Below are 26,093 nucleotides of genomic sequence, written 5' to 3' on the forward strand. Positions count from 1 at the left end.
TTAGGTTCCATATCCTGCTTATTTCTTCTTTATTCCTGCAGACGAATTAAGGGGATTTGAATGGCAGACACGCTATCAAATAATTAAGGGAATCTGTTGTGGCTTGCTTCATCTTCATGAGGAAAAGCGTATCCTGCACATGGACCTAAAACCTGCCAACATACTATTAAGTGACCAAATGGTGCCAAAGATTACAGATTTTGGACTATCAAGAATTGAGGGGATTTCACAAACTACGAGTGCACAACGTCTAATATCACTGTAAGCTACACATGAAGATACTACATCTACAATATACTTCTTTTCTGAGATTTACTCCCTAGATCTTATATGACTTAATGTCTTTTATGGTGTCTTCATGCAGAGGATATTGTGCTCCAGAGTATATTGTAAATGGCAAAAGGTCATGGAAGTCAGACATTTATAGTTTAGGTGTCATAATGATAGAGTTGGTGACAGGAAGTAGGCAGATGCCAAATACAACCAAAGTAAGAGCGACTTATCCCACGTTGCAAAAGTATAGTTGTTTTTTTTACACCAAGCATATGTTTTCCATAAAAACAATTTAGTTACATCATATCGAGTTGATGCAACCATCTTAAAACCACTTCTGACTCCTGTAAAAACAAATTGCAAACAACTTGCTAAAGTTTTACACAAACGAAGACACATTGATGACTATCAACCAGTCGAATAGATCGCTACCTATGTGTCTAGGTAAAAAAAAACTCCTTAGGTAATTCTGATACAGAGAAAATCAAATGTTAATGGTAGTCATTAAATAAAATGAATAAAATATACTACATCTGGCCCAAAGAATGCAACTCTAGTTGTAGGAGAATAGAGTTGTGTGGAATTGGATGATTTGCATTGAGACTCTCTGGCGGTATATATTTATATATATATATATATAGAGAGAGAGAGTTTACGTGACTTGGTGGTCAAGCCGGTACACCGGATTGTGATCCTAACTAACTCTATCCTAGTTGTGATATACTGTAACACCGTACCCCCTACAGTTAGATCGGAAGCTCCACAGTGAGACTGGAGAAGAACTCGAAGGTGGAAGCCGACGATCCAACAACACCCCTCCCGCAGTCTGATGCCAATGTAGGCAGCCGAGAGTGAGGGTGAAGCAGTCGTGGTCGAAGATGCCATGCTGGAGATAGCTATGGTTGACCTAGTCATGGTCAGGTTGGCGATAGCAAGGCGGTTGCACATGAAGCTACAGGCACAAAAGAGGTGCTAAGGTAATGACAGAGATATGTTGAGGCAGTCACCATGAAAGAGGGTGATGCTAAGTTCAACGTAGTTAGGGTTGTCGAGGACATAGATGAAAAACGCGATGCAATCAAGGCAAATGGGACATGAGCGGAAGGGTCGGTGCAGTCAAGGACCATGGACGAAGCACGCGCCAGGGTTGCTAGTCTTGGGAACATGTTGAGGACGAAGGCACACACCAATATTTCCAATCCTTTCCATACTAGGCAGAGGGTCATCCCAACCATACACTAGTGCCTAAGGAACTAGTAGAGGAGGCCTTGATGCTGTGGTGTGTAGAACAGCAGGGTAGAAGGTGTCGATGTAGCCCACTGTTGTCGGAAAGACGAAGTAGGTGGGGAAGAGACGACGATGTTAGTCACGAGGTTTTGCTAGATGAAGAAGCAGTGCAGGAGTGGATGCTCCTACTTGAAGGCGATCAATCTAAACTTGTGCTCCTGCCTTATGTCAGAGACGAACAACTCGAACAACTTGACGAAGACCGGGTGTAGACAAGTGGCGCACCTGAAGCGCAATACGATCGTCGATGCACATGGGAGGTGATGTAGATGCGAGTGGAATCATGGACGAGGCACTCCTATGAAGGTGTGTCTCCATCAGTGGCGAACATGGACGACAGTGCAGTGCATGGTTTTTGAGGCGTCGCCTAGGCGTTGAGGCATACCCCAGGCACGACAGGACACTACAGGGCTTTAGGTACGCCATATCGTCTAGGTGTTGCCTAGAAGGTGCCTATGCGTCGAGACGTACCCCTCGGTTCCAGGTTCCATGTTCCGCGGAACAGAAATTATTACGGTTATCTCGGTTCTAGTGCTCGGTTAACCGAAATAACCGAACTTACAGTCTAAAGACCCACAAGAATGCAGCCCAGCCCAATACACAGATAAACCCTACGTATAAATCCTCACTCACCTCCCCTCCCCAGCCTGCCGCACCCTAGCTGCCAGGTCCCGACCTGCGACCACGAGGCCGCGACCCCCATCCGGCCATCACGTCGCCTCTATTCCCCTCATCCCCAGCCCCCCAACCCGCCGCCCTTACTAGCTCACTCCTCTCCAGGTCGTCCTCCCCTCCACCGAATGGCCCGTTGGCCGCTACTTGCGCGAAGGCGATTCGCTCGGCGGCGGCGCATCGTGCGAGACAACGGCGTGCACGACAGTGCGAGACGGTGGCAGCGCGGCTCCCCATCGGCGCGTGGCAGGCCGTGAGCAGCAATGCGCGACGGCAGTAGCGGCTCCCCATCGGCGCGTGGCCCTCCAGCAATCAAAGCGCATGAAGATTCGGTTGTTTCGGTTCGGAACCGAAACCGAATCGAAAGAACCGAAAACAGAATTGACCGGTTCTGGTTTTTTTGGGAACCGATCAGTTCTAGGAACCAAATTTTCTAGGTAACCGAGGAACCGAACCGAAGAACCGAATGCCCAGGCTGAATGGCAGCGCAGGGATGATGCGCGGTCTGATAGCGTGACGAGATGAATGAGGGCGATCCTAGTTAGTGGATCATCTGGGCCACAGTGGTGGTGAGGAATGACGAGGACAACACCAGGATATGTCATCTAATGTTGTGGCCTACGCTAGAACGGCGACAAGGTGGCAGATCAATTGGGTCTACCACCTAAGCAAGGGCGCTGCCCTAGTAGAGATCGGCCTCCCAAGGGTACACGGTGTGGAAGCGATGTCTTCTGCCCTAGATTGGAACTTGAACTCGTGATACTATGTAGGAGAATAGAATTGGGTAGAATTGGATGATTTGTATTGAGCCTCTCGGGAGTTTACATGACTTGACATACGGGGTGCCACTACAGTACCCGTGTTGATAGAATTTTTGAAGTTGTGGGACCTTCTCTCGGATTTGACTCTGCAATATGAAGTAGATGATGCTCATATATGGCAATTCTCTAGTTCAGGAGTGTACTCTGCTAAATCTGCATATGAGGGATTTTTTATTGGGGCTGTACAGTTTGGGCCTTGGGAAATAATCTGGAAGAGCTGGGCACCAGGCAAATGCAAGTTCTTCATGTGGTTAGTGGCACACAATAGGTGCTGGACTGCAGATCGTCTTGTTAAAAGAGGTCTGCCCCATCCTGAACGCTGCCCGTTCTGTGATCAAGCTAAGGAAACGATTGAACACCTATTGATCTCATGTGTCTTCTCCCGGCAAGTATGGTACAACATTATACATAAGGTCGGCCTACATGACCTCTCCCCCCAGCCTGATGACAACTCCTTTGATGCATGGTGGGCAAGAACTAATTCTGGGGTTGATGACCAGACTAAAGAAAATCTCAATTCCATCATCATTGTGGGAGCTTGGTCCATTTGGAATCATCGTAATCGATGTGTGTTTGATGGGATTCAACCGAGCCTAAATAGTGTTCTGGTTTCAGTAAAAGATGAGTTTCTCCTGTGGAGTTTGGCCGGAGCTCGGGGAATATCCAATCTCCTTGCTCTAGAGCCAGCCAATGTGTGAGTTCCTATCTAGTGGTCTTGGGTCAAGTTTGAATTTGAGAGAGAGGTACAATATTAGATGTAAAAGGGTGTGTGTAGGTGTGTGGCTGTATGGGGTTTCTAAACCCACTCGTTTTTTCTTCTTAATATAATGAAACGCAGCTCTCATGCGTGTTCGAGAAAAAAAAAGTTTACATGACTTGGGGGGTCAAGCCATTTCATGAGATCGTAGTCCGAACAATCTTAAGTTTGAACAAATTTATTAAAAATATCACTATTTATTATACCAAATAATACCATTAGATTTCTCAAGGAATATATTTTTCATAGTAAACATATTTGGTGTCATAAATGTAGAAAATCTTTTATGTAAACTTGGTCAAATTTAAAATAGTTTGACTTTGGGCAAAACTAAAATCACACTCTTTCATTGACAAAGTTAATAAATACTTAGACGTTCTCTTTCTCATTAATGGAAGGAAAAGATTTAAACTCGCTTATTTGGTGAGTCCGATCAACATTATTGCTCACACTTTTAAACATATCAGAAATACAATTTTAAATTAATGATAATTATTATACCTGTGAAAAAGAAAATAATTAATTAAAGCGCACTTGCATGCCCTGACAAAAAAAGAGAACTAAAAAAACTAAAACTAATTCATCCTTGTTCAGCATCCACCAAGTGCACGATTATTTATTTGTGTGGTGTTAATTACTTCACGAGCAAACTCTATCGTATGTTTCTGAAAATTTTAAACTGTGTCCCAAACCACATATCGTATCATATTGGACATTGTTTCAGAGAAGGAAAAAAACTGTCATATACATTATTTTGAAGCAAATAGATATATTTTCGCAAGAATTGAAGGGAATCGTTGACTTCATTTCAAGCATATATGCACAATTTGGATTAAATATTTCAGTGCCAGGCAATCAAAGATTACCTTGATCTAAATGGTAGGTACTTCGAAGATGGAGGCATAGGTGGAGTAAATCATCAAAGCATATACCACTTATATGGTACCAAGTGAAAAAATGCCTCGAGTTGGCGGTGAGCTGCATGGAACAAACCCCAATAAATAGACCATTTATATGGGACATTGTCCGTGAGCTCAACAAACTAGATAGCTGGGATGGTCAAATTAGAGAATCTTCATTAGAGAAGGTAAGCTCATATGTCTCAACAAAAGCCAATAATATCTCTTCTTAATATTATTTAATATATGATATACAACTCTGCTGCGTGTTCGAGAAAAAAAAAAAACGGATAATCTACAAGTTGCAGTAACGCAGCTGTCTGTTCACTCGCAGATAATAATCTCCAGCTCGGATGACATGCTTGGCATTGAGCCGCTTGAGTTGTATTTTCCTCTTGCCAACGAGAAGCAGGTATCATGCTCAATTGAGCTGACAAATGATACAGATTATTACATGGCCTTTAGGATTGCAACGACAAGTCTACTCCCGTTCTCCATACAGCCAAATAAAGGCATTGCTGCACCACGATCCAAGTGTAGAGCCACTATAACATTGTCGGCGCAGCAGATGACACCGCTACATAATCACTGCGAGGAGGAGTTAACCGTGCAGAGCACCAGAGCTCACGCAAGTCTTACAGCTGTGGATGTAACTGATGATATGTTCAATGACGAGGGGGGTAATTCTCAGAGAAAAACTGATGAGGTGGATAAAGTGGTTGACGAGGTGAATTTAACAGTTGTTTTTGACGACACACCACTATTACACGAGGAACACCAAAAGGATCTAGCAAATTTAAGTGTTGAGATGGGATCACCAGGTATATCGTCTCAGCCTCTCTGGTAAGCATGCTTTTGATTTCTAAATTCTTTGCCAAAAAGTATTTAAAGCAGCCTGAAATTTTCCTTGATTACAAGAGTCATCAGACCCATCTGGAAATTGTAGGTGGGTTACAAACCAATAGTAGACGTAACCAGCAGTATATAGTCAAAAAGAGTAATTTATACTTATGAGTGGTTCCTAAACTATGTTACATAATTCTCATTCAGGTCCCTAAACTATAAAATTACAGTTCTACACCCTTAATCTATCTAATTACCCCATAACCTCAATCTTGGTCAAAAGCAGACACGCCACGAACCTAGAGTTGGCGCGCCAGTCCAGCGTGGAACTTGGCATATGGTCTACATAGTGACTCTCCCTAACCTATTACATGATTCTCGTCCTGTTCCCCAAACTATGAAATCGCAGATCAAAGATCCCTAATCTAATTAATTAACACCAATGCCGGTCCAAAGCAGCCACACCCCACGCTACAACCCCAAGATTGATGCAACAATCTAGCATATGTAAGTCAAACATGTGGGTCCATATAGTAGAAACTCATTTCTTCTCCCCTCTCTCCTCATGTTTATCTATCCCTCTCCTCTCTCCTCCCTACTAACATCCTGATGCACCTCATCAGTGTGCCATTGTGCTCATCTGCAGGCCTCCTTACTCTCTCACCTCACAAGGTTTCATCCACCTCCAGCCTCCAGGCCTGCGCCGGTGGCATGGGCCCTCTCCCACACGTAATAGTGTTGCCCGTCGGCTAAAGCGCATGATGTGGAACATGCGCACGAAGGTTGTCAGGATGAGCTGCCATATCTTCTATATCCCCCTGTCGCCTCATACTGCTCCCCAGCTCTCCTTGTCCATTGATAATTCTCACAGCCAAACGGTATGCACTCTTAACGGAAAACATCCCCGAATTCTCAAAATTCCATGCTACCACGTCACTGCAAGGCATCATTATTAGGAAAGGATCCATTAGGATCATTTGTATTAGGAAAGGATCCATCAGGATCACTTGTATATTAGGATAGGATCCATCAGGATAAATCATAGCCTAGCTTCCTTGTGTTGTAGTACCTTCCTTGTACCACATGTTGACTACGGCTATATATATGACAGGCACCCCCACATTGGGTGTGTGGTGTAATTCCCATACCTTTCTACAATCATAGATAGCTTGATTTTCAAATTTCAGCAATATCACACAAGTAAAAGTACCTCCTATAGTAAGAGTCGTTCCAAGAATAATTGTTGTGTGTTGATCAATCAAATGACTCCCATTTAATTCTGCACACTCGAGTACTACCCATTGGCTTCATGTTACATGGCCTTGTAACGAATTATCCCTCCATATTCTTGTTGACATCCCATCCCCAATACGCTTCATTACCCCTCGTTTGATCATTGTTAGAGATGCTCTAGAGCAACAAAAATCTAATGTGCCCTGCTTCAATAAGTTAGGGCATACAACCACAATAGTCTGTGACAAGAGATACTGTTGGAGTGGGATCATAGACAAGGAGAAAGCAAATCCCCTAAGAACCAAATTTAGCCCTAACATAATTAGAAAAATAATATTCCCCCAGTTCTAATAAGTTGTTTTAGTTTTTTAGGTACATATAACTTTTGCTATACACCTATAAAAGCCAAAATGACTTAGAATTTAGAACGGAGAGATGAGTATATGCTAAGATGACAATCAATGAATCCTAACAAATCTTATTCTACCAATAACAACCGGGATCTTTTACCATATATACCCTAACAATGTATTTACAAGCATGCACCATATTGCATGCGATGGACCATAAAATATAATTTTAGCGCAGGTGTTATATGAAGTATAAAGAATGATTATTACTATCACCAACATCACTGATAGTGTTCATAACAGTTATTTTTTTGGATGTCAGGGATAATCAGTCAATAAAATTCGAAATAATATTTATAATCGGGGAACCCCTAGTCGCAAATCTTGTTATTTTTCACGTAAATACATGTGAATGAGGTTTCTGTAGCGCCCCCCCCCCCCCCCCCCCCCGCACAAAGCATTAGTTGCCTGTACCTCACTGAAGCTGATTGCTTCTAGAATTGGATATTTTTCCCTTTGATCATTTTGTCCAAAACTTTGAATAAATATTTGAGTATCTAAATATGTTTGATGAAAAAGTATCAACTAGATGGTTGCAATTCTCATTGTTAGCTATAATTCCTATATGAAGTTATGTTGTCTCAACATAGCAGGTCCCAAGCCCTAGTAAAGGAGGAGGGTTGTGATAAACGTGGCGAGCCAACGTTAAATAGCCATTCTAATGGAGATGAAACCCGAAAGAAAATCGTTGGGGCGTAACCCTCTTAGCGACGCGCCATATCGGAACCCGGATATGGTGTTAAATGAGCAAGGGCCGGGTCGTCACCCCCCGTGACGCGCCGTGTCGCGATCTGGGCACGGTGTCAAGTGAGCAAGGATCGGGTCGTCGCATCCTTAGTGGCGTGCTACATCGGCGTTCGGGTGTAGTGAAAAATGAGCAAGGGTCTTTACATCTGAGTCGACGGGTGCGAAGGGTAAGGAAGCTAGTCGAACCAACTAGGATCCGTTTAGACAGTTGGAATGTAGGGTCGCTTACAGGTAAGTTAAGAGAATTAGTTGATACCGCGATTAGGAGGCATGTAAATATATTATGCGTTCAAGAGACTAAATGGAAGGGTCAGAAGACGAAGGAGGTGGATAATACAGGTTTCAAGCTTTGGTACACAGGGACAGTCGCGAATAGAAATGGAGTAGGAGTTTTGATTGATAAGAGCCTCAAGAATAGTGTGGTGGGAGTGAGAAGGCAAGGAGATAGGATTATCTTAGTCAAGCTTGTCATTGGTGATATGGTCTTGAATGTAATTAGTGCGTATGCCCCCAAGTAGGCCTCGACGAGAGTGCTAAGAGACAGTTCTGGGAAGACTTAGATGGCCTGATTAGAGCTGTACCTAGTAGTGAAAAGATTTTTATAGGAGATTTTAATGGGCATGTAGGTACTACAAGCGCAGGTTTCGAGGCAGTTCATGGAGGTTTTGGGTATGGTAGTAGGAATCAGGAGGGGGAGGAAGTTCTGGACTTCGCGGTAGCTTTTGATCAGATGATAGCCAACACTTTCTTTAGAAAGAGAGTCTCATCTAGTGACCTTCAGTAGCGGACAACACTCTAGCTAGATTGACTTTATCCTCGCAAGAAAAAAGGACAAACGAGCATGCTTGGGTTGCAAGGTGATACCAGGGGAGTGTGTTGTTTCTCAACATAAGCTTTTGGTGGCAGACTTTCGTTTTCAGGTGCGTGCCCGTAGGGATAAACAAGCTAAGATTGAAAGAACAAAGTGGTGGAAACTGAAAGAGAAGACGTCAGAGGTATTCAGGGAAAGGGTTATCAAAGAGGTCTCTTGGAAGAAAGAAGAGGACATAAACAACATGTGGGAGAAGATGGCAACCAATATTCGAAAGGTGGCCTTAGAGGTGTGTGGAGTAACCAAAGGAAGTGGAGGCGATGCTAAAGATACTTGGTGGTGGAACGAGGAAGTCCAAATGGCTATTAAGGAGAAGAAAGAATGCTATAGACGCTTGTACCATGACAGGAGTGTGGATAACATAGAGAAGTACAAGGTGGCAAAGAAGACTGCAAAGCGAGCTGTAAGTGTGGCGAAGGGCGTACGAGGATTTTTACCAACATTTGAGTACGAAGGAAGGAGATAAGGACATTTATAGGATGGCTAGGGTTCGTGAGAGAAAGACAAGGGACTTCAACCAAGTTAAGTGCATTAAGGATGAAAGTGAACATCTCTTGGTGAAGGAGGATGAGATCCGACATCGATGGCAAGAGTATTTTGACAAATGGTTCAATGGTGAGAATACGGACACAACCTTTCAGTTGGATGACTCTTTTGAAGACACAATAGACACTTTGTGCGGAGAATCTAAGAATCTGAGGTCAGAGAGACGTTGAAAAGGATAAAAGAAGGTAAGGCGATGGGACCGGTTGGTATCCCAGTCGAGGTGTGGAGATGCCTTGGGGACAGCTATAGTATGGCTAACCAAGCTGTTTAATCATATTTTTTGATCGAACAAGATGCCTAACGAGTGGAGGAGAAGTATATTGGTATCGATCTACAAGAATAAATGAGATATTCAAAGTTGTACTAATTACTGGGGAATTAAGTTGATGAGTCATACTATGAAGCTATGGGAGAGAGTTATCGAGCATTGCTTGATAGCAATATCGTGGGTCTCTATGAACCAATTTGGTTTCATATCCGGAAGGTCAACCATGGAAGCCATTTTCTTAATAAGACAAGTTATGGAGCGGTATAGGGAGAAGAAGAAGGACCTATACATGGTTTTTATTGACTCGGAGAAGGCTTATGATAAAATACCAAAGAATGTTATGTGGTGGGCTTTGGACAAACATAAAGTCCCAATAAAGTACGTCGGGCTCATTAAGGACATATACAACAATGTTGTGATTAGTGTTCGAACAAGTGATGGAGACACGGATGACTTCCCGATTAGGATAGGACTACATCAAGGGTCAGCTTTGAGCCCTTATCTGTTTGCCTTAGTGATGGATGAGGTCACAAGGGACATACAAGGGGACATCTCTTGGTGTATGCTTTTCGCGGACGATGTAGTGCTAGTTGATGAAAGTTGGACATGAGTGAATCAGAAACTGGAGTTATGGCGGGAGACTTTGGAGTCCAAAGGTTTTAGACTCAGTAGAACTAAAACTGAGTATATGAGATGTGACTTCGGCACTACTACTCGGGAGGAGGAAGATATTAGTTTAGAAGGTCAAGTAGTGCCAGGAAGGATACCTTTTGATATTTAGGATGAATGCTATAGAGAGACGGGGATATTAATGAAGATGTTAGCCATAGAATCAAAGCAGGGTGGATGAAGTAGCGCCAAACATCTGGTGTACTATGTGACAAAAGGGTACCACAGAAGCTAAAAAGCAAGTTTTATAGGATGGCGATTAGACCTGCTATGTTGTATGGTGCAGAATGTTGGCCTACGAAAAGACGACATGTGCAACAGATAAGTGTCGCGGAAATGCGTATGTTGCGTTGGATTTGCGGTCATACAAGAAGGGATTTGCTGGACAGGACAGGCAGAAGCTGCCGGAGGAGAACTACCAAGGACGTCGTGCGTGCCTGCGTGGTGTGGCAGTTCAACCTAACCGGACTTTAGTTGGTCGCTAAAACTCCAGAGCAGAGGGCTCCAAGTGCCTGCTTCCCTGCCAATCAATGGAGAATTGGTACTTACATGCCCAGTAGGTTATTTCATTCATCGTCATGCACTTACAGTGTGTACTGTACATTTACTGAGTGACGGTAACTGCCGTCACTGGGTAAGTAAGTTGTAAGAGCGTCCGCAGTGTGCGGTTCGATACCGGTCCTATCTTTTATGGAGCCGGGTCGATACATTGTGTCGCTGGTTCGGTGAAGAACCTGCTCCCATCGATCGAACCCGCTCCCATCCACCGTTCTCTCTCCTGCCGTTCCGGCCACGCCCACAGGAGTACAGGACGCCGCCCTTGCTACCAGTGTTTTTTTAATGTCGTGGGCTCCACTTATAGGTCCGGTGTTGGTTCGATACATTGCCACATTTTTAACAAGTGCCATCAAATCAACGGATAGAACCAGGGCCAATCCTATACACTGCTGATGCCCTAAGGGTGTCCTCAGCGGTGTTGTCGATTTCGACAGCTGACACGGACATGAGCAGATGTTGACCCATGCGTCAGGATTAATTAATAAAATCATTTTTCTCCACCAGTGGCTTCCAGTTGGCTGCCAGGGTAAAAAAGTTGCATGCAGCCATCACGTACAGTATTCATTTCCACCTGCTCCGCGCTAGCATCCAACAAATCGGTAGAGATTTACCCTTTTGCCTGTTCTCTCTCCTCCACATCAGTCCAAGCCTTCAGCCAGCGACGTCGATGACTGTTGGGAACACCCTAGGCCTTGTTTAGATTGCAAGTTTTTTCACTCTCTCTATCACATCAAATCTTTGGACACATGTATAGAGTATTAAATGTAGATAAAAAAAATAACTAATTACACAGTTTGATTGTAAATTACGAGACGAATCTTTTGAGTCTGGTTAGGCCATGATTGGACAATAATTGTCAAATACAAACGAAAGTGCTACAGTGCAAAATACTGATTTCTAACCCCAATCTAAACGAGGCCCTAATCATGATTCTGCAAGATGTACAGTACTACAAGATCTTGTACAAACAGCGGCAGGTGGAAGTGACAGTGGAGATTCGCAGTCTTCCAGACTTGGAACAGGAGGGGTTCCCCCTACTGGAGATTTATTAAAATAAAAGACAACAAGTACAACGAGAAAACAAGTCAGGAAACAAAGAAGATTAAAAAAATTACACATAAGCTTCTAGCCATTGACTAATTGAGGGTTGATATTTAGGTTTTGCTCTCAGCGTAACGTGAGCAAATTCTTTCCTGAGAATGTTCCTGCACCAAGCCACTATTGGTGGAACATTCCTGAAGATCTTGTCATTCCTAACAGACCAAATTGACCAACACATTGTAACCAAGATTTCCATAAAGGAAGGCAAGTGTAGCTGTTCCCTGAAGGATGAAAGGGTGGCAAAGGGATCACTGTGGAGATGAGGTGCAAGCCCTAGAGTGTTTCAGTAGGCTGTGGCAAAAGGACACATCAAGAAGAGATGTACCTGACTTTCTTCAGTTGCTGAATTACAAAGTACATAGTTGTAGCCATCAAGAGCCATATACTTTCGCTTTAGGAGCTCTCTTTAAGGTTGCTCTTATGTGTCCAGTGATAGTTGGATCCTATTGCCACATGTCCATCTAAAATCAGGTTGAATTCGATGGCAGCTTAAAAATGTTTCGTCACATTTGTTCGAGAGCTATAGTTATCTGGATTTTTGAGATGCCAGTGTGCTAGCACCTTGGTGATGAGCGATTGACAACACGGTGTGCGTGTGACGTATCTCTCGGCAGGTTGTGGTTGTAGGTGACAGGTGGAGACAAGGTACATGCGGCGACGAGTGAAGAACGAGGATAGGATGCCGTGCCGAAGAACCGTGGGGGCGGAGAAGGGCGGATCGAGGCTTGCGTTCGAGGGACAGGCGATCGTGTGGTGTACGTCTACTGTACCTGGCTACACGGTGGGAGGACGTCGAGGGAGGTTTCCAGATTACGCCACAAAATCCGGGGTTCGCTGATTGAGCCACAAAGCCATGCATTGTACCGGGACGCTCGTGCGGCGTGCGTTGGCCGAAGATGGAAATTCTGGCGATCGCGATACGATTTCGGATGGTCGTGCGGCGACATCGCGAGGATCACATCGCGGAGATGGAGGGATCGCGGACATCGCGGAATTTGCCATGGAGGACGTAATTAGAATTTACGCCCCTACGTTGGATTTATTTAGCGTAGGGGGTTATGTGAAAATAGGTCGTGCCACCCTTTGGAGATATAAATATGTGGCACCTAGGGTTGAGAAGAAGGACGTTTTGGACTCCCGGCGAGTACTATTCATGCGTGAACAGTACTCGTGCCCCGGGTTCCACGGTTCAGTTTTCCTCTCTCCGGTCTAGCCTAGGGTTTGAATTCTAGTGAGAGGTTTTTGTTGATCTCTCCGATTAAGAGAGGGAGGATGTTCGGGCGGAGGCTAGATGCACTTTTGTAAGTTCAATTACTTAATTTAATCTTTTATCTATAATGATTGATCTTGTGCATCTCGATTTGTTCTTTACAATTCTCGTTAGCATCTGACATAGTCTGCTTGTTTTATTTTTATCTCAAGATCCGTAAGTCAGATTGACGTGATTCCAGTTAGGTTAGTTTCGTAATTTCATCTAGTTTAATCTGACAAATTTTTAGGTCGATCGGAGTTATGGATTTTCGTCCACATCAGGTTTATTAGGTACATAGAGTTCTGTCCATTTTTAAAAAACGTGATTTAGTCAGGTTTTGTGTTTAGGGGAAGGGTTATAAATTTTTGGCTTCCGCGACCATTCACCCCCCCTCTGGTCGCCCGTTTCGATCCTTCAATTTTTAAGTTTAATGGCCACAAGTATAATTCTCACTATAGTCCAACAACTATAGTTATCTGGTGTTTAGTTGTTTTTTCTTGCCTTTTCTATAGTCGTTTTTTCCAGTACCGTGTTTCTTTGGTTGCTTTCAGTGATCTCCCTGGTTCTGCAGTTATTCTTTTTTCTGCTAGTTGTCTGGTTAGACATAGTGGCAGGTTTTCGCAAGCAGAACCGGAGGGACGAGTCCTATAATTTTTGAAACTTTTTGTTTTTTCCTGATCTAATATATACACCGACAAATCTCTTGTCACTCTTTCTAAAAAAAAATACCATTTTTCCCTTTCCATGAGATATCTATTTAATTATATGTGAAACATATAGATGAGTCCTTCCATATCACAATATCTTTTATGGATTTTTTAAATGAAGAATTACTTATACGCTACTCCGTCCGCCCTGTAATATAGTGCATTCTAAAAAGTTTAAGACAACTTAAAGGAACACTTAAATGACACATGTACCTATTGATTGTTCCAATGAAGGAGTTTCTCCTCAAATCATGGTTTCATTTTAACAAACTTTGCCAAAACTAGGCATAGTCGTTATATAAAATGCAATATATTTTAGTATAAATTTTAGAAGTCACAATACACTATATTTCACGATGGAGGGAGTAGTGAACTAGTGATAACAGAAAATCTACTTCATTTACGTTTATATATCAATAGATTCTTACTACTTATTCCCTTCTTTAATTTCAATATCCTACAGTGCAATGGAAGTCCTGGAGCGCATACTTGACGGAAGCCATATGCCAGATTGTCTTCCCTTATCACTTCTAGAGTATATCACGCAAGATTTCTCTTATAAGAGAATGATTGGTAGCGGTCGATGTGGGAAGGTCTACAAGGTAAACTTTAGTCTTGGTTTGATCTGTGCTTCAAATTTTCTTACTGCATGTCCAAACTCTATCTAAGTGCTGTTAAGCAATTAAACTGCAGGGGATCCTCGGCAACAGGATTATTGCTGTTAAGAGGCTTGAGAGCCACACAATCGAAGAAAGGATGATTTACCGGGAGATTGAATTCATGATGTTGGTTGAACACCCAAATGTTTTACGGTTTCTAGGTTATTGTTTTGATACTGTAAGACGATTTTTGGAATTTAAAGGAAAAATAATTAGGAAGGACCATCGGGAAAGATTGCTCTGTTTCGAATATGTTAGTAATGGAAGCCTTGAGCAACACCTTACTGGTACGATGATACATTGGGTTCCTTTGTTTCTTGCTCTTATATTTCCCCTCATTTTCTTTTATGTCAGTTCTTAATTATATATAAGGGGCTGACTGTACAGATCAAAAGGACCCAACCTTTTCTATGCCATATACACTTTCGAGTTTCGTGCTTCCCTAGTCCTCCTACTATTATTTGTTCTTTTGCTGTACAGATGAGCTACGAGGACATGAATGGCATATACGATATCGAATAATTTTGGGAATTTGCGAGGGTTTGAAGTATCTTCACCAGGGAAACCGTATTATTCACATGGATCTCAAACCTTCGAATATACTAATTGGCGATGACATGGTACCAAAGATTGCAGATTTTGGACTTTCAAGACTTGCTGACAAATCAGAAGGCATTGGGGCACGGTGAGCTGCGCACATTAGTAAGCTGTACTACTGTGTTTTATGACATTTACTTTCTCTGATTTTTCCTTCTGCTATCATGCATGGATGTTTTCATGCAGAGGATATTATGCTCCGGAATATCTAGATCATGGCAAAATGTCAGCTAGGTCCAACATTTATAGTCTTGGTGTCATAATCATAAAGATAGTGACAGGAAGTAAGAAGAGGCCCAATATAAACAATGTAAGTGACTTATCTTACCATTGCACAGAAAATACACCTTTTTATAATTACGAAAAAAATCCATCTTGGGTCATCCGTTTCCATGCTTTAGAATTATGTCCAGTGCATCCAGTTCTTAATGGACCTTTCTTCTCAGAGGTTGTGTGAAACATGGGTAAAATGTGGAATTGAACAAGGAAAATTTCTGTTGGTAGCTTCCACAGCGGACTGAGGAGCTACATGCTGCAATTTTCCATACACCCATGAATTCAAATACTACTGTTTGCGAAAACAGCAAGTGTACTGACTAAAAACCATGAAACAAAGGATATAAGATACTCGCTCCGTCTCAAAATAAATACACATCTCACTTTTCGAGAAGTCAAATTTTTTACTAGAAATATATATAAAAAATAGTATCTATATTTGTATTTTCAAATAAGAGTTTTTTTACAAAAGTATATTCCACATTTAATCTAATGATACTTATTATATATCATAAATATAAGTATATTTTTGTATATATTTGACCGAACTTAGAAATGTTTGACTTCTCGAGAAGCGAGATATGCGTTTATTTTGGGATGGATAGTGTAGTTAATATGTCCTTCAAGTGCAGGTTTCAAGTTCATCTTTGTTAGTACTAGATGTGAAAACGTAGAGCCCCAGTTACCTGTTTTTTTTCCCCGAAAAAATTGCAGTTTACGTTAAATAGGTCAGATGTGCATTTGAGCATTTGCACACTGTATGTATCCACATAATACTTGGGCTTCTATTTTGCCTCTGTGGTGTGAAAGGTGCTTAGAAGATGGAGGCACCGGTGGAATAAATCGGCGAGGTATGCACCACTTTGGTACCACGAAATCGCTAAATGCCTCGAGTTGGCATTAAGGTGCACGGACAAGAATCCAATACAAAGGCCAAATATTATGGATATAACAAGTGAACTTCTCGCATCTGACTCGGTAAGCTTGCGTCCTCCCATCGATCTCAAGAGCCTTCTATTTGACAAGCCTGCAAAACTACCACATATGGAATATGTATCTCATGGTAATATAATCCGCTCTCCTCCGTTTCTGGCGCAGATAAATTCTTGCTCTGATGACATGCTTGGAATCGAGCCGCTGGAGCTTCATTTTCCCATTGAGCTTAACGGACAACAATCACGCTCAATTCAGTTGACCAACGATACAGATCATTACATTGCGTTCATGATCGGAACAACAGGCTTATTAGCATACAGAACGCAGCCAGACAGAGAAGTTGTTCCACCAAGATCCATGTATAGTGTCACCATAACGTTGCAGGCGCAGGAGAAGAAACCTGGAACTGTAATTACACACCGGAAGAAGGATAAGTTCACTGTTCTGAGTACTACAGTGGACGAGGGCGTCACAGCCGCAGATATAAGCGAAGACATGTTCGATGTGATGGATAAGTCTCATGTGTGGCTGGTTTTTGTGGGGCTATGATGCTCACATGGTCATGGTCCTTGTGGCTGTTTTTCTGTTTTTAGGATAGCATCTTAGACTAGAGGACAGCATCTTAGAGGACAGCATATCTTAGACTAGAGGACAGCATCTTAGCTAGGACAGCATATTAGCATCTTAGACTAGCATCTTGCATATGCTTGGCTGGTTAGCAGCCTATAAATATGTAACCCCAACCCCTTGGGTTGGCATGGCATTTGTGTGAGCTTGTGTGAGAAATAGACAAGAAAATTGCCCCAACTCCTAGTGTCATCCTCTCTCGATGAGAGTAAGAATTCTCCTACTACCAAGAGTGAGAATTCAGCGACTAACAAGTGGTATCAGAGCCGTATTATCCTGTAGCCTGAGCATCTCTTACTCATCTTCTCTCCCAGCCCCACAACAGCCCCAGCTGTTGGCAGCAGCAGCTCCTCCGGCCGCTCCTGTTCACTCCTCTCCCAGCTCGTCTGAAGCAGCCCTCTCCCCACGCAGCAGCCCCCCGGTAGCGCGTCATGTCCGCAGGGCAGTCTCAGCGCTCGGTCGCCTCGAGCACGCGGCGTCGGCAGGAGGCCGAACTTGCCGCGGCAGAGGAACGCGAGCGAGCGGCGGCAGAGACCGCTGCGGCGGCGGCAAGGGCGTCGAGGCTAGCAGCGGCGGAGCTGGCAGCAGCCAGAGCGGAGGCGGAAGCAGCGGCGGCGGCGAATGCAGCGCGTGCGGCGGCGGCGGAGGTCGAGGTTCTGCGCGGCAGCATCGGCAGCTCCATTTCCGCTGACGACACCGCCGACGCGGACCTCGAGCTGCTAGAGAGGGAGGCAGCGCGAGCGCGGGCGGCGCAGTGGACAGCCGCGCACGTCCACGAGCGTGGCGGCAGCCCAGACAGGCGCGGACGCGCTGGCGGCGCTCCTGGAGGAGGCGCGCACGGCGGTGGCGCTTCTGGGGCAGCCGCGCACGCCCACGAGCGCGGCAGCAGCCCAGACAGGCGCGGACGCGCCGGTGGCGCTCCTGGAGGAGGCGCGCACGGCGGCGGCGCTCCTGGAGGAGGCGCGCACGGCAACGGTGGCGGACGGGTCGATGGAGAGCGCGGCCTTCACAGGCAGCGTGGCTCTCTCTCCCCGGATCGGTACCGACGGGTCGATGGAGAGCGCGGCCTTCACAGGCAGCGTGGCTCTCTCTCCCCGGATCGGTACCGTGGTTACCACGGGCTCCAGGCTATTGTCAGGGACGTCGATCCCGGCGGTGGGTGACCTACCCTCACCAAGACCAACTACGTCGAGTGGGCTGCGGTGATGAGGGTAAAGCTCCAGGTGCGGCACATGTGGGAGGCAGTCCGGTACGGCGACGTCGACTACGACCTAGATCGACGGGCGCTGGATGCTCTCATCGCTGTAGTCCCGCCCGAGATGCAGTTCTCGCTTACCAGCAAGCGGACTACCAAGGAGGCTTGGGACGCCATCGCTGCGGCACGCATCGGCAGCGACCGCGCCCGCAAGTCCACACTGCAGGCACTTCGCAAGGAGTGGGAGAACCTGGCTTTCAAGCCAGGTGAGGACGTTGATGACTTTGCTCTCCGTCTCAACACTCTGTTGCAGAAGATGGTGCAGTTCGGCGACGACACCTACGGCGAGGAGAGAGCTGTCGAAAAGCTCTTCCGCTGCGTCCCCGAGAAGTACAAGCAGATGGCTCGCTCGATCGAGTCGCTGCTGGATCTCTCCACGATGTCGATCGAGGAGGCGATAGGTCGCCTCAAGGTCGTCGATAGTGATGAGCCACAGTCCCTCTCAGGGCCCATCACCACTGGCGGGAAGCTCCTTCTCACTCGGGAGCAGTGGCTTGCCAGCCAGGGTGACCGGAGGAAGGGGGAGCCTTCTTCCGCGACAGGCGGCCGCAAGCGTGGCAAGCCACGTAAGGCGCGCAGAGACGCCCAGGCCGAGGCGCGAGGACGTGCCGAGGGTGATGCCCACGGAGGCGCCCAGGGTGGCGCGCCGGCAGGCACAAGCCGGCACGAGACGATGCCTGCCGCAACTGCGGCCAGCTTGGCCATTGGGCCAAGGACTGTCGACAGCCACGACGCGGCCAGGCCCACATCGCACAGGCGGAGGAGGAGGAGCCGGCTCTGTTCATGGCACATGCCAGCATCGAGCTACCTCCAGCGGCACCGGCCGCAGCGGCTCTCCTCCACCTTGACGAGCCAAAAGCACACGCCCTCCTCGGCGACAGCTCCGGCAACGACAAGACTGACGGGTGGTGCCTCGACACCGGCGCCACCCATCACATGACCGGTCGACGGGAGTTCTTCACCGAGCTTGACTCTAGCATCCGAGGCTCCGTCAAGTTTGGGGATGCCTTCGGCGTGGAGATCAAGGGCGTCGGCTCCATCATCTTCACCGCCGTGTCTGGTGAGCACAGGCTGCTCACCGGAGTCTACTACATCCTCGCGTTGAGGAACTCCATCATCAGCTTGGGACAGCTGGATGAGAACGGTTCGCGCGTGGTGGTTGAGGACGGAGTCATGAGGATTTGGGATCGTCGTCGTCGCCTTCTTGCCAAGGTATCCAGAAGCGCAAATCGACTCTACGTCCTTAACGTGTAGGTGGCACAACCCCTCTGTCTCGCTGCTCGTCGGGACGACGAGGCGTGGCAGTGGCACGAGCGTTTCGGGCACCTTCACTTTGAGGCCCTGAAGCGGCTCAGTGCCACGGAGATGATGCGAGGCCTGCCGTGCCTCGACCATGTGGAGCAGCTCTGCGACGTCTGCGTGTTGACGAAGCAGAGGCGACTCCCCTTTCCCCAGCAGGTGAGCTTTCGAGCCAAGGAGAGGCTCGAGCTCGTGCACGGGGACTTGTGTGGCCCGGTGACACCGGCCACACCGGGAGGACGACGCTACTTCCTGCTGCTCGTCGACGACCTCTCCCGCTACATGTGGGTGATGGTCCTCGGCAGCAAGGGAGAGGCTGCGGACGCCATCAGATGCGCGCAGGCTTCTGCGGAGGCGGAGTGCGGCCGCAAGCTGCGCGTGCTGCGCACCGACAACGGCGGCGAATTCACGGCGGCTGAATTCGCGTCGTACTGCGCTGACGAGGGCATTCAGCGCCACTACTCCGCGCCGTACAGCCCGCAGCAGAACGGCGTCGTCGAGCGGCACAACCAGACGGTTGTGGGGATGGCTCGGGCCCTCCTCAAGCAGAGGGGGATGCCGGCTGTCTTCTGGGGAGAGGCGGTGGTGACGGCCGTCTACATCCTCAACCGCTCGCCTACCAAGGCGCTCGACGGCAGGACGCCGTACGAGGCTTGGCATGGGCGCAAGCCGGCGGTCTCCCACTTGCGGGTCTTCGGCTGCCTCGCGTTCGCCAAGGAGCTTGGCCACATCAGCAAGCTCGACGACAGGAGCACTCTGGGAGTGTTCATCGGCTACGCGGAGGGCTCGAAGGCCTACCGCATCCTCGACCCGAAGACACAGCGTGTGCGCACGGCGCGCGACGTTGTGTTCGACGAAGGGCGAGGATGGGCGTGGGACAAGGCGGTGGACGATGGCTCGGCTCCGACTTACGACGACTTCACTGTCGAGTATGTCCACTTCGAGGGAGCTGGGGGAGTAGGCAGCTCTTCTTCGGCGAGCGCGTCTACCCCAGTCCCCGAGCCTCCACCGACCCCGGCGCCTGCTACTCCGACAGCTCCACGCTCTCCAGCCAGGACCTCGGCTGCGATGAGTTCTTCGCTGGCTTCACCACAGCCGGCAACGCCACGCACTCCAGCACCGACAGGCACCTCTCCGGGCACGTCTACTCCAACACCAGCTCGTGTCGAGCATAGCCCGGTTGAGCTCGCTACTCCGCTCTCTCACGACGAGGAGCGCATCGACGCGTACCACGATGGCGAGCCGTTGCGGTACCGTACGATGGAGAACCTTCTCGGCGACCAGTTGGTGCCGGGACTGGTGCCTCATGACCTGGAGGACCTGGAGGCACAGTTGCACCTTGCGTGTGACGATGGCGAGCCTCGGTCGTTCGCAGAGGCCGAGAGACACGTGGCATGGCGCGCCGCGATGCAGTTGGAGATGGATGCGGTTGAGAAGAACCGCACCTGGGAGCTTGCTGACCTTCCTCGTGGTCATCGCGCGATCACCCTTAAGTGGGTGTACAAGCTGAAGAGGGATGAAGCCGGTGCCATCGTCAAGCACAAGGCTCGCTTGGTGGCACGAGGTTTCGTGCAGCAGGAGGGGGTCGACTTCGACGACGCCTTTGCTCCCGTGGCACGGATGGAGTCCGTGCGACTCCTCCTTGCGCTAGCTGCCCAGGAGGGCTGGCGTGTTCATCACATGGACGTCAAGTCGGTGTTCCTTAACGGCGACTTGAAGGAGGAGGTCTACGTGCACTAGCCGCCGGGATTTGCGATCCCCGGCAAGGAGGGCAAGGTGCTCCGCCTGCGCAAGGCCCTCTATGGCTTGCGACAGGCACCGAGGGCGTGGAATGCCAAGCTGGATTCCACGCTAAAGGGGATGGGCTTCGAGCAAAGCCCGCACGAGGCGGCCATCTACCGATGGGGCAATGGAGGTAATGCCCTGTTGGTGGGTGTCTACGTCGACGACTTGGTGATCACCGGCACCAAGGATGCGGAGGTGGCGGCATTCAAGGAAGAGATGAAGGCCACCTTCCAGATGAGTGACCTGGGGCCTCTCTCCTTCTACCTGGGAATCGAGGTACACTAGGATGACTCTGGGATCACGCTTCGACAGACCGCCTACGCCAAGCGCGTCGTTGAGCTAGCTGGGCTCACCGACTGCAACCCAGCTCTCACTCCGATGGAGGAGAGGCTGAAGCTGAGCCGCGACAGCACGACGGAGGAGGTGGACGCTACGCAGTACTGGCGTCTTGTGGGGAGCCTTCGCTACCTCGCCCACACACGGCCGGACTTGGCATTCTCCGTCGGCTACGTTAGTCGGTTCATGCAGCGACCGACGACGGAGCACCAGCAGGCTGTGAAGAGGATCATCCGCTACGTTGCGGGGACTCTCGACCACGGCCTCTACTACCCGAGGTGCCCTGGGGCGGCACACTTCGTCGGGTACAGCGACAGCGACCACGCCGGCGACATCGACACCAGCAAGAGCACGAGCGGGATCCTCTTCTTCCTCGGCAAGTGCCTCGTTAGCTGGCAGTCGGTCAAGCAGCAGGTGGTGGCCCTGTCCAGCTGCGAGGCCGAGTACATAGCGGCCTCCACCGCTTCGACTCAGGCGCTCTGGCTCGCTCGACTGCTTGGTGATCTCCTCGGCAGAGACACTAGAGCGGTGGAGCTCAGGGTGGACAGCAAGTCCGCTCTGGCCCTGGCAAAGAACCCCGTGTTCCACGAACGCAGCAAGCACATCCGGGTGAGGTACCACTTCATCCGAAGCTGTTTGGAGGAAGGGAGCATCAAGGCGAGCTACATCAACACCAAGGACCAGCTTACAGACCTGCTCACCAAGCCCCTTGGGAGGATCAAGTTCCTTGAGCTCTGCTCCAGGACCGGGATGGTTCAACTCTCCCACAAGACGACGCACAAGACTTAGGGGGAGAATGATGGATAAGTCTCATGTGTGGCTGGTCTTTGTGGGGCTATGATGCTCACATGGTCATGGTCCTTGTGGCTGTTTTTCTGTTTTTAGGACAGCATCTTAGACTAGAGGACAGCATCTTAGAGGACAGCATATCTTAGACTAGAGGACAGCATCTTAGCTAGGACAGCATATTAGCATCTTAGACTAGCATCTTGGCATATGCTTGGCTGGCTAGCAGCCTATAAATATGTAACCCCAACCCCTTGGGTTGGCATGGCATTTGTGTGAGCTTGTGTGAGAAATAGACAAGAAAATTGCCCCAACTCCTAGTGTCATCCTCTCTCGATGAGAGTAAGAATTCTCCTACTACCAAGAGTGAGAATTCAGCGACTAACACGATGAAGAGGAGAATAAAGTCGTTGATAAGGTGAGTGTGACGGCCATTTTGGGCACGCAGTAATTACTGGAAGAACCCCCAAAATTTGCGTGCAAAGGCATCTTGCGAGCACATTTATTATCAGATTGGAGATTTGCTCATTGTTTCCTCTACTTCGCGTCGCAAGGGCGTGCTTGCAGGTTTAGCTTGTGCTTCTTGTTTCATGTCCAAGTATGTTTGTTTGTTTTCTGTTCATCCCCGAACATTTATCACCATAAATAAAATGGATATTGTAAGGCAACAGCTAGACGAAGTATTATTAAGGAGAACACTTTCGACATTTTATATATCCGGCCCATTAATCATATCTTAAGTCCATTGGAAGGAGGGGTGTTTATACTTTATCTGACCACATCAGAGCTTGTTTTGACTGTGCTTGTATCCACCTTAATCCACGTGTTAGTAATTTTTACATCAAAATTCATTTTGACACACGTGGATTAGGGTGGCTAGAAGTGCAGCCAGGTAAAGCCTCAATTGATTCCTCAACTTGCTTGATTCTTGCAATGTTTAAGGAGTATATATATGTTTTCTAGCCATTTTTTTTGCGTCCAGTGAATGTGATGACCTGTTCTGGTTTTTTCAGGAACTAGTAGTATGCCTGTGCTAATGCTACGATGACTTTTCAGTTGTGCTAAAGCATCAGGGGCGATACAACACAAACAAGCATAAAAGAAACTAAAGAAGATAACAAGTGCAAACTATGGAGTCTAACTCAGATAAAGCATGAGGCAATCATTTAGCGACAAAAATAGATAACCTGAAATAATGAAAGTGTATGACAATGACACAAAGATAAAAGGAATATAAAGGCCATAGATTGATCCACGTCATCAAACAAGGACATCTGTACACACTTCCTTTGAATACGAAACAATGCAAATATTACTCCCCTAGAGATCATTTGAATAGAAGGATGTGACATTGCATCGAGTATGTATTTTCATACTATCCTAAATAAAGGCCAGATTGATCCACGTCATCAAACAAGGACATATGTACACACTTCCTTTGAATACGAAACAATGCAAATATCACTCCCCTAGAGATCATTTAAACAGAAGGATGTGACATTACATCGAGCATGTATTTTCATACTATCCTAAATTTCCCACCATGTGTCGACAGAACGGAACTTCGTCAACAAAACACCAAAATTCACCATCCATTTGTCATTTTGTTCCTTTCAAAGTTGTCTTTTGGTATCCATTCAACATGTTAACAGCAGCTAGCATCTAGCACTCTAAACTTCCATAATATGGTTATTTCCTGAAAAGATGAAATTACAATTTCTGAAACTTCAGAGCACAGGCCTTTTGAGACATTATTAACAATTTTCTGATATTTTGTCACAATAACAAATGTACTTTCTATCAGATACAATCTAACAATGCAACATAGAGGTACGGAAACAAAGTTATTTATTGATCAATCAGGTATTGTTATGGCTAAGCACTAACCCGGAAAAGAATAGCAGAAACAGATAGATCATTCTTTGCGAATCTAAGGGAAGTGCATGTTACTGTGCCCTGTTTCCTTGCATTTGACATCAGGCTCATTACCTAGCAAATCCCATAATTTCACTCGCACTAAAGCACCCTAAAAGAAGAAAATTGTATATTCAAAAGCATGAAGCCAATGCTCAAATTAGAAATATCATCTAGATATCAAAATCGTAATGTTTAATGTATCTTAGTCTAACTGCGTAACTTGTCTATTTTGTCATTACTGATCAATAATTATGTACACTGTAGAAACGATCGACCGTCGGTAGAGTGCTAGAGAAAGCAGTTTCATTTCTGAGGATCGTTATCTAGCACAGCAAACTATAAGGTCATTAGGATCGAGTATTGTTGGAAGCATGTATCCCAAAATGATAGCTAACAAAAGCTAAGAAGAAATTTTGTAAGTAAAATGCATCTAGCATCGTATGTTGGTTCCTCTCCCTTTTAGTAGCTCAACTTCAGATATTTGAAAGCTGGTAAACATAAAAACAGTGCAAGTTTATATTTTCCAGAACAAGAAAATACCTTGATGTACTGGTGGCTGTAACATTTTCATGATCTGTGAAATGCATGGGAATAGTTTTGTCAAACTTATTAGAATCTAGATTACTGATAAAAGGATAGCAAACAGGCCGAGTGCTGAATGGAGTGATAAAAGGCACAAATCCGATGCCTATGCTTCGCCCCTTGAAGTAGAGAAGGGTGGGCCGATCTTTATTCTCTGATAGTAGTGTGCCATGCTAACGCTACGGTAAAATAGAAAACAAGATAAAATTTGCAAAAAAAAAAAAAAAATCAGATTCATTAATAGTGATGTCAATGCCAGGTATTTTGTCCTTATTCTTCTCAGAACTAATCCAGTGTAGAAACAATGAAAACTAAAGAAAAAGATTTGCATGAAAGATCAAACAGTTTCCTTCAAATCATCTAGAAAATCATCGAAACTTAGATTTGCTACTGCAGACAGAAGTCACGCTCAACCTTGAGGCATAGCCATTAGTATCTGCCCAGTTCTAAACTTCAGTTATATAATTCAATCTTGAAAACTATAAATCTTGTTGAATTTAACCGGTACTTTATTGATAAGAATAATATAGCTATAAACACTCATAACAAGTCCATCCTTGGGTATAGCCCTATTGGCTTCACTTTATCTCATAAACAATACACATTTTCATTGCGTCACTGTCACATACTATATCAGAGTCACTGGTATAGGAAAAGAAAGAACAAAGAAAATAGCCCAAAGCTATACCTTTACACCATATTTTGCCTTCAATTCCAAGTTTCCACCGGTATGATCATATTGATGATGGGTGTTCAGTATATAAGTCAAGTTCTAGTTTCTCTTTTCCAATGCATTTATAATAGGCATAGCTGTGAGGTCGAGATGACGGACTAGAGGGGGGGGGGTGAATAGTCCTTTCTAAAAATTAATCGCATCGGCTAACCGAAACAAGTGCGAAATTAAAACTATCGGTCTAGCCAAGACTACACCCCTCTATCTATGTTCTCTAGCACCTTCCAAAGATACTAATTAAGCAACAAAGGTGCCAGGCTAGATAGAGCTCACCTAACCAATTCTAGAAGCAATGTCACACAAACCTATGCCACTAGTACTTCAAGCAACAAGGGAGCTCCTACACAAGCTAGTAAGCAAAAGCACAAAGCCACCTAAGCTCACTAGCAAT

The 26,093-nt window shown here is 46.4% G+C and overlaps 1 protein-coding gene and 1 pseudogene across 2 annotated transcripts in view; both read left to right on the forward strand.

Moving 5' to 3' along the window:
• The window catches only part of LOC136504657 (uncharacterized), a 28,829-nt gene extending 10,918 nt beyond the window's left edge, over nucleotides 1–17,911 (forward strand). For both annotated transcript variants that reach the window (XM_066499614.1, XM_066499615.1), the window contains 10 exons: nucleotides 42–261; nucleotides 365–488; nucleotides 4,694–4,897; nucleotides 5,044–5,552; nucleotides 14,378–14,516; nucleotides 14,608–14,860; nucleotides 15,054–15,258; nucleotides 15,357–15,480; nucleotides 16,257–16,424; nucleotides 16,545–17,911. In XM_066499614.1, coding sequence (XP_066355711.1) covers nucleotides 42–261; nucleotides 365–488; nucleotides 4,694–4,897; nucleotides 5,044–5,552; nucleotides 14,378–14,516; nucleotides 14,608–14,860; nucleotides 15,054–15,258; nucleotides 15,357–15,480; nucleotides 16,257–16,424; nucleotides 16,545–16,931 — 2,333 coding nt within the window. In that variant the 3' untranslated portion in view covers nucleotides 16,932–17,911. The remainder of the gene's footprint in view (nucleotides 1–41; nucleotides 262–364; nucleotides 489–4,693; nucleotides 4,898–5,043; nucleotides 5,553–14,377; nucleotides 14,517–14,607; nucleotides 14,861–15,053; nucleotides 15,259–15,356; nucleotides 15,481–16,256; nucleotides 16,425–16,544) is intronic.
• On the forward strand, nucleotides 7,769–10,375 carry LOC136505579 (uncharacterized; annotated as a pseudogene).
• Nucleotides 17,912–26,093: the final 8,182 nt, after the last annotated feature.

This window comes from Miscanthus floridulus, chromosome 14 (genome assembly GCF_019320115.1).
Source record: "Miscanthus floridulus cultivar M001 chromosome 14, ASM1932011v1, whole genome shotgun sequence".
NCBI classification, from domain to species: Eukaryota; Viridiplantae; Streptophyta; class Magnoliopsida; order Poales; family Poaceae; genus Miscanthus; species Miscanthus floridulus.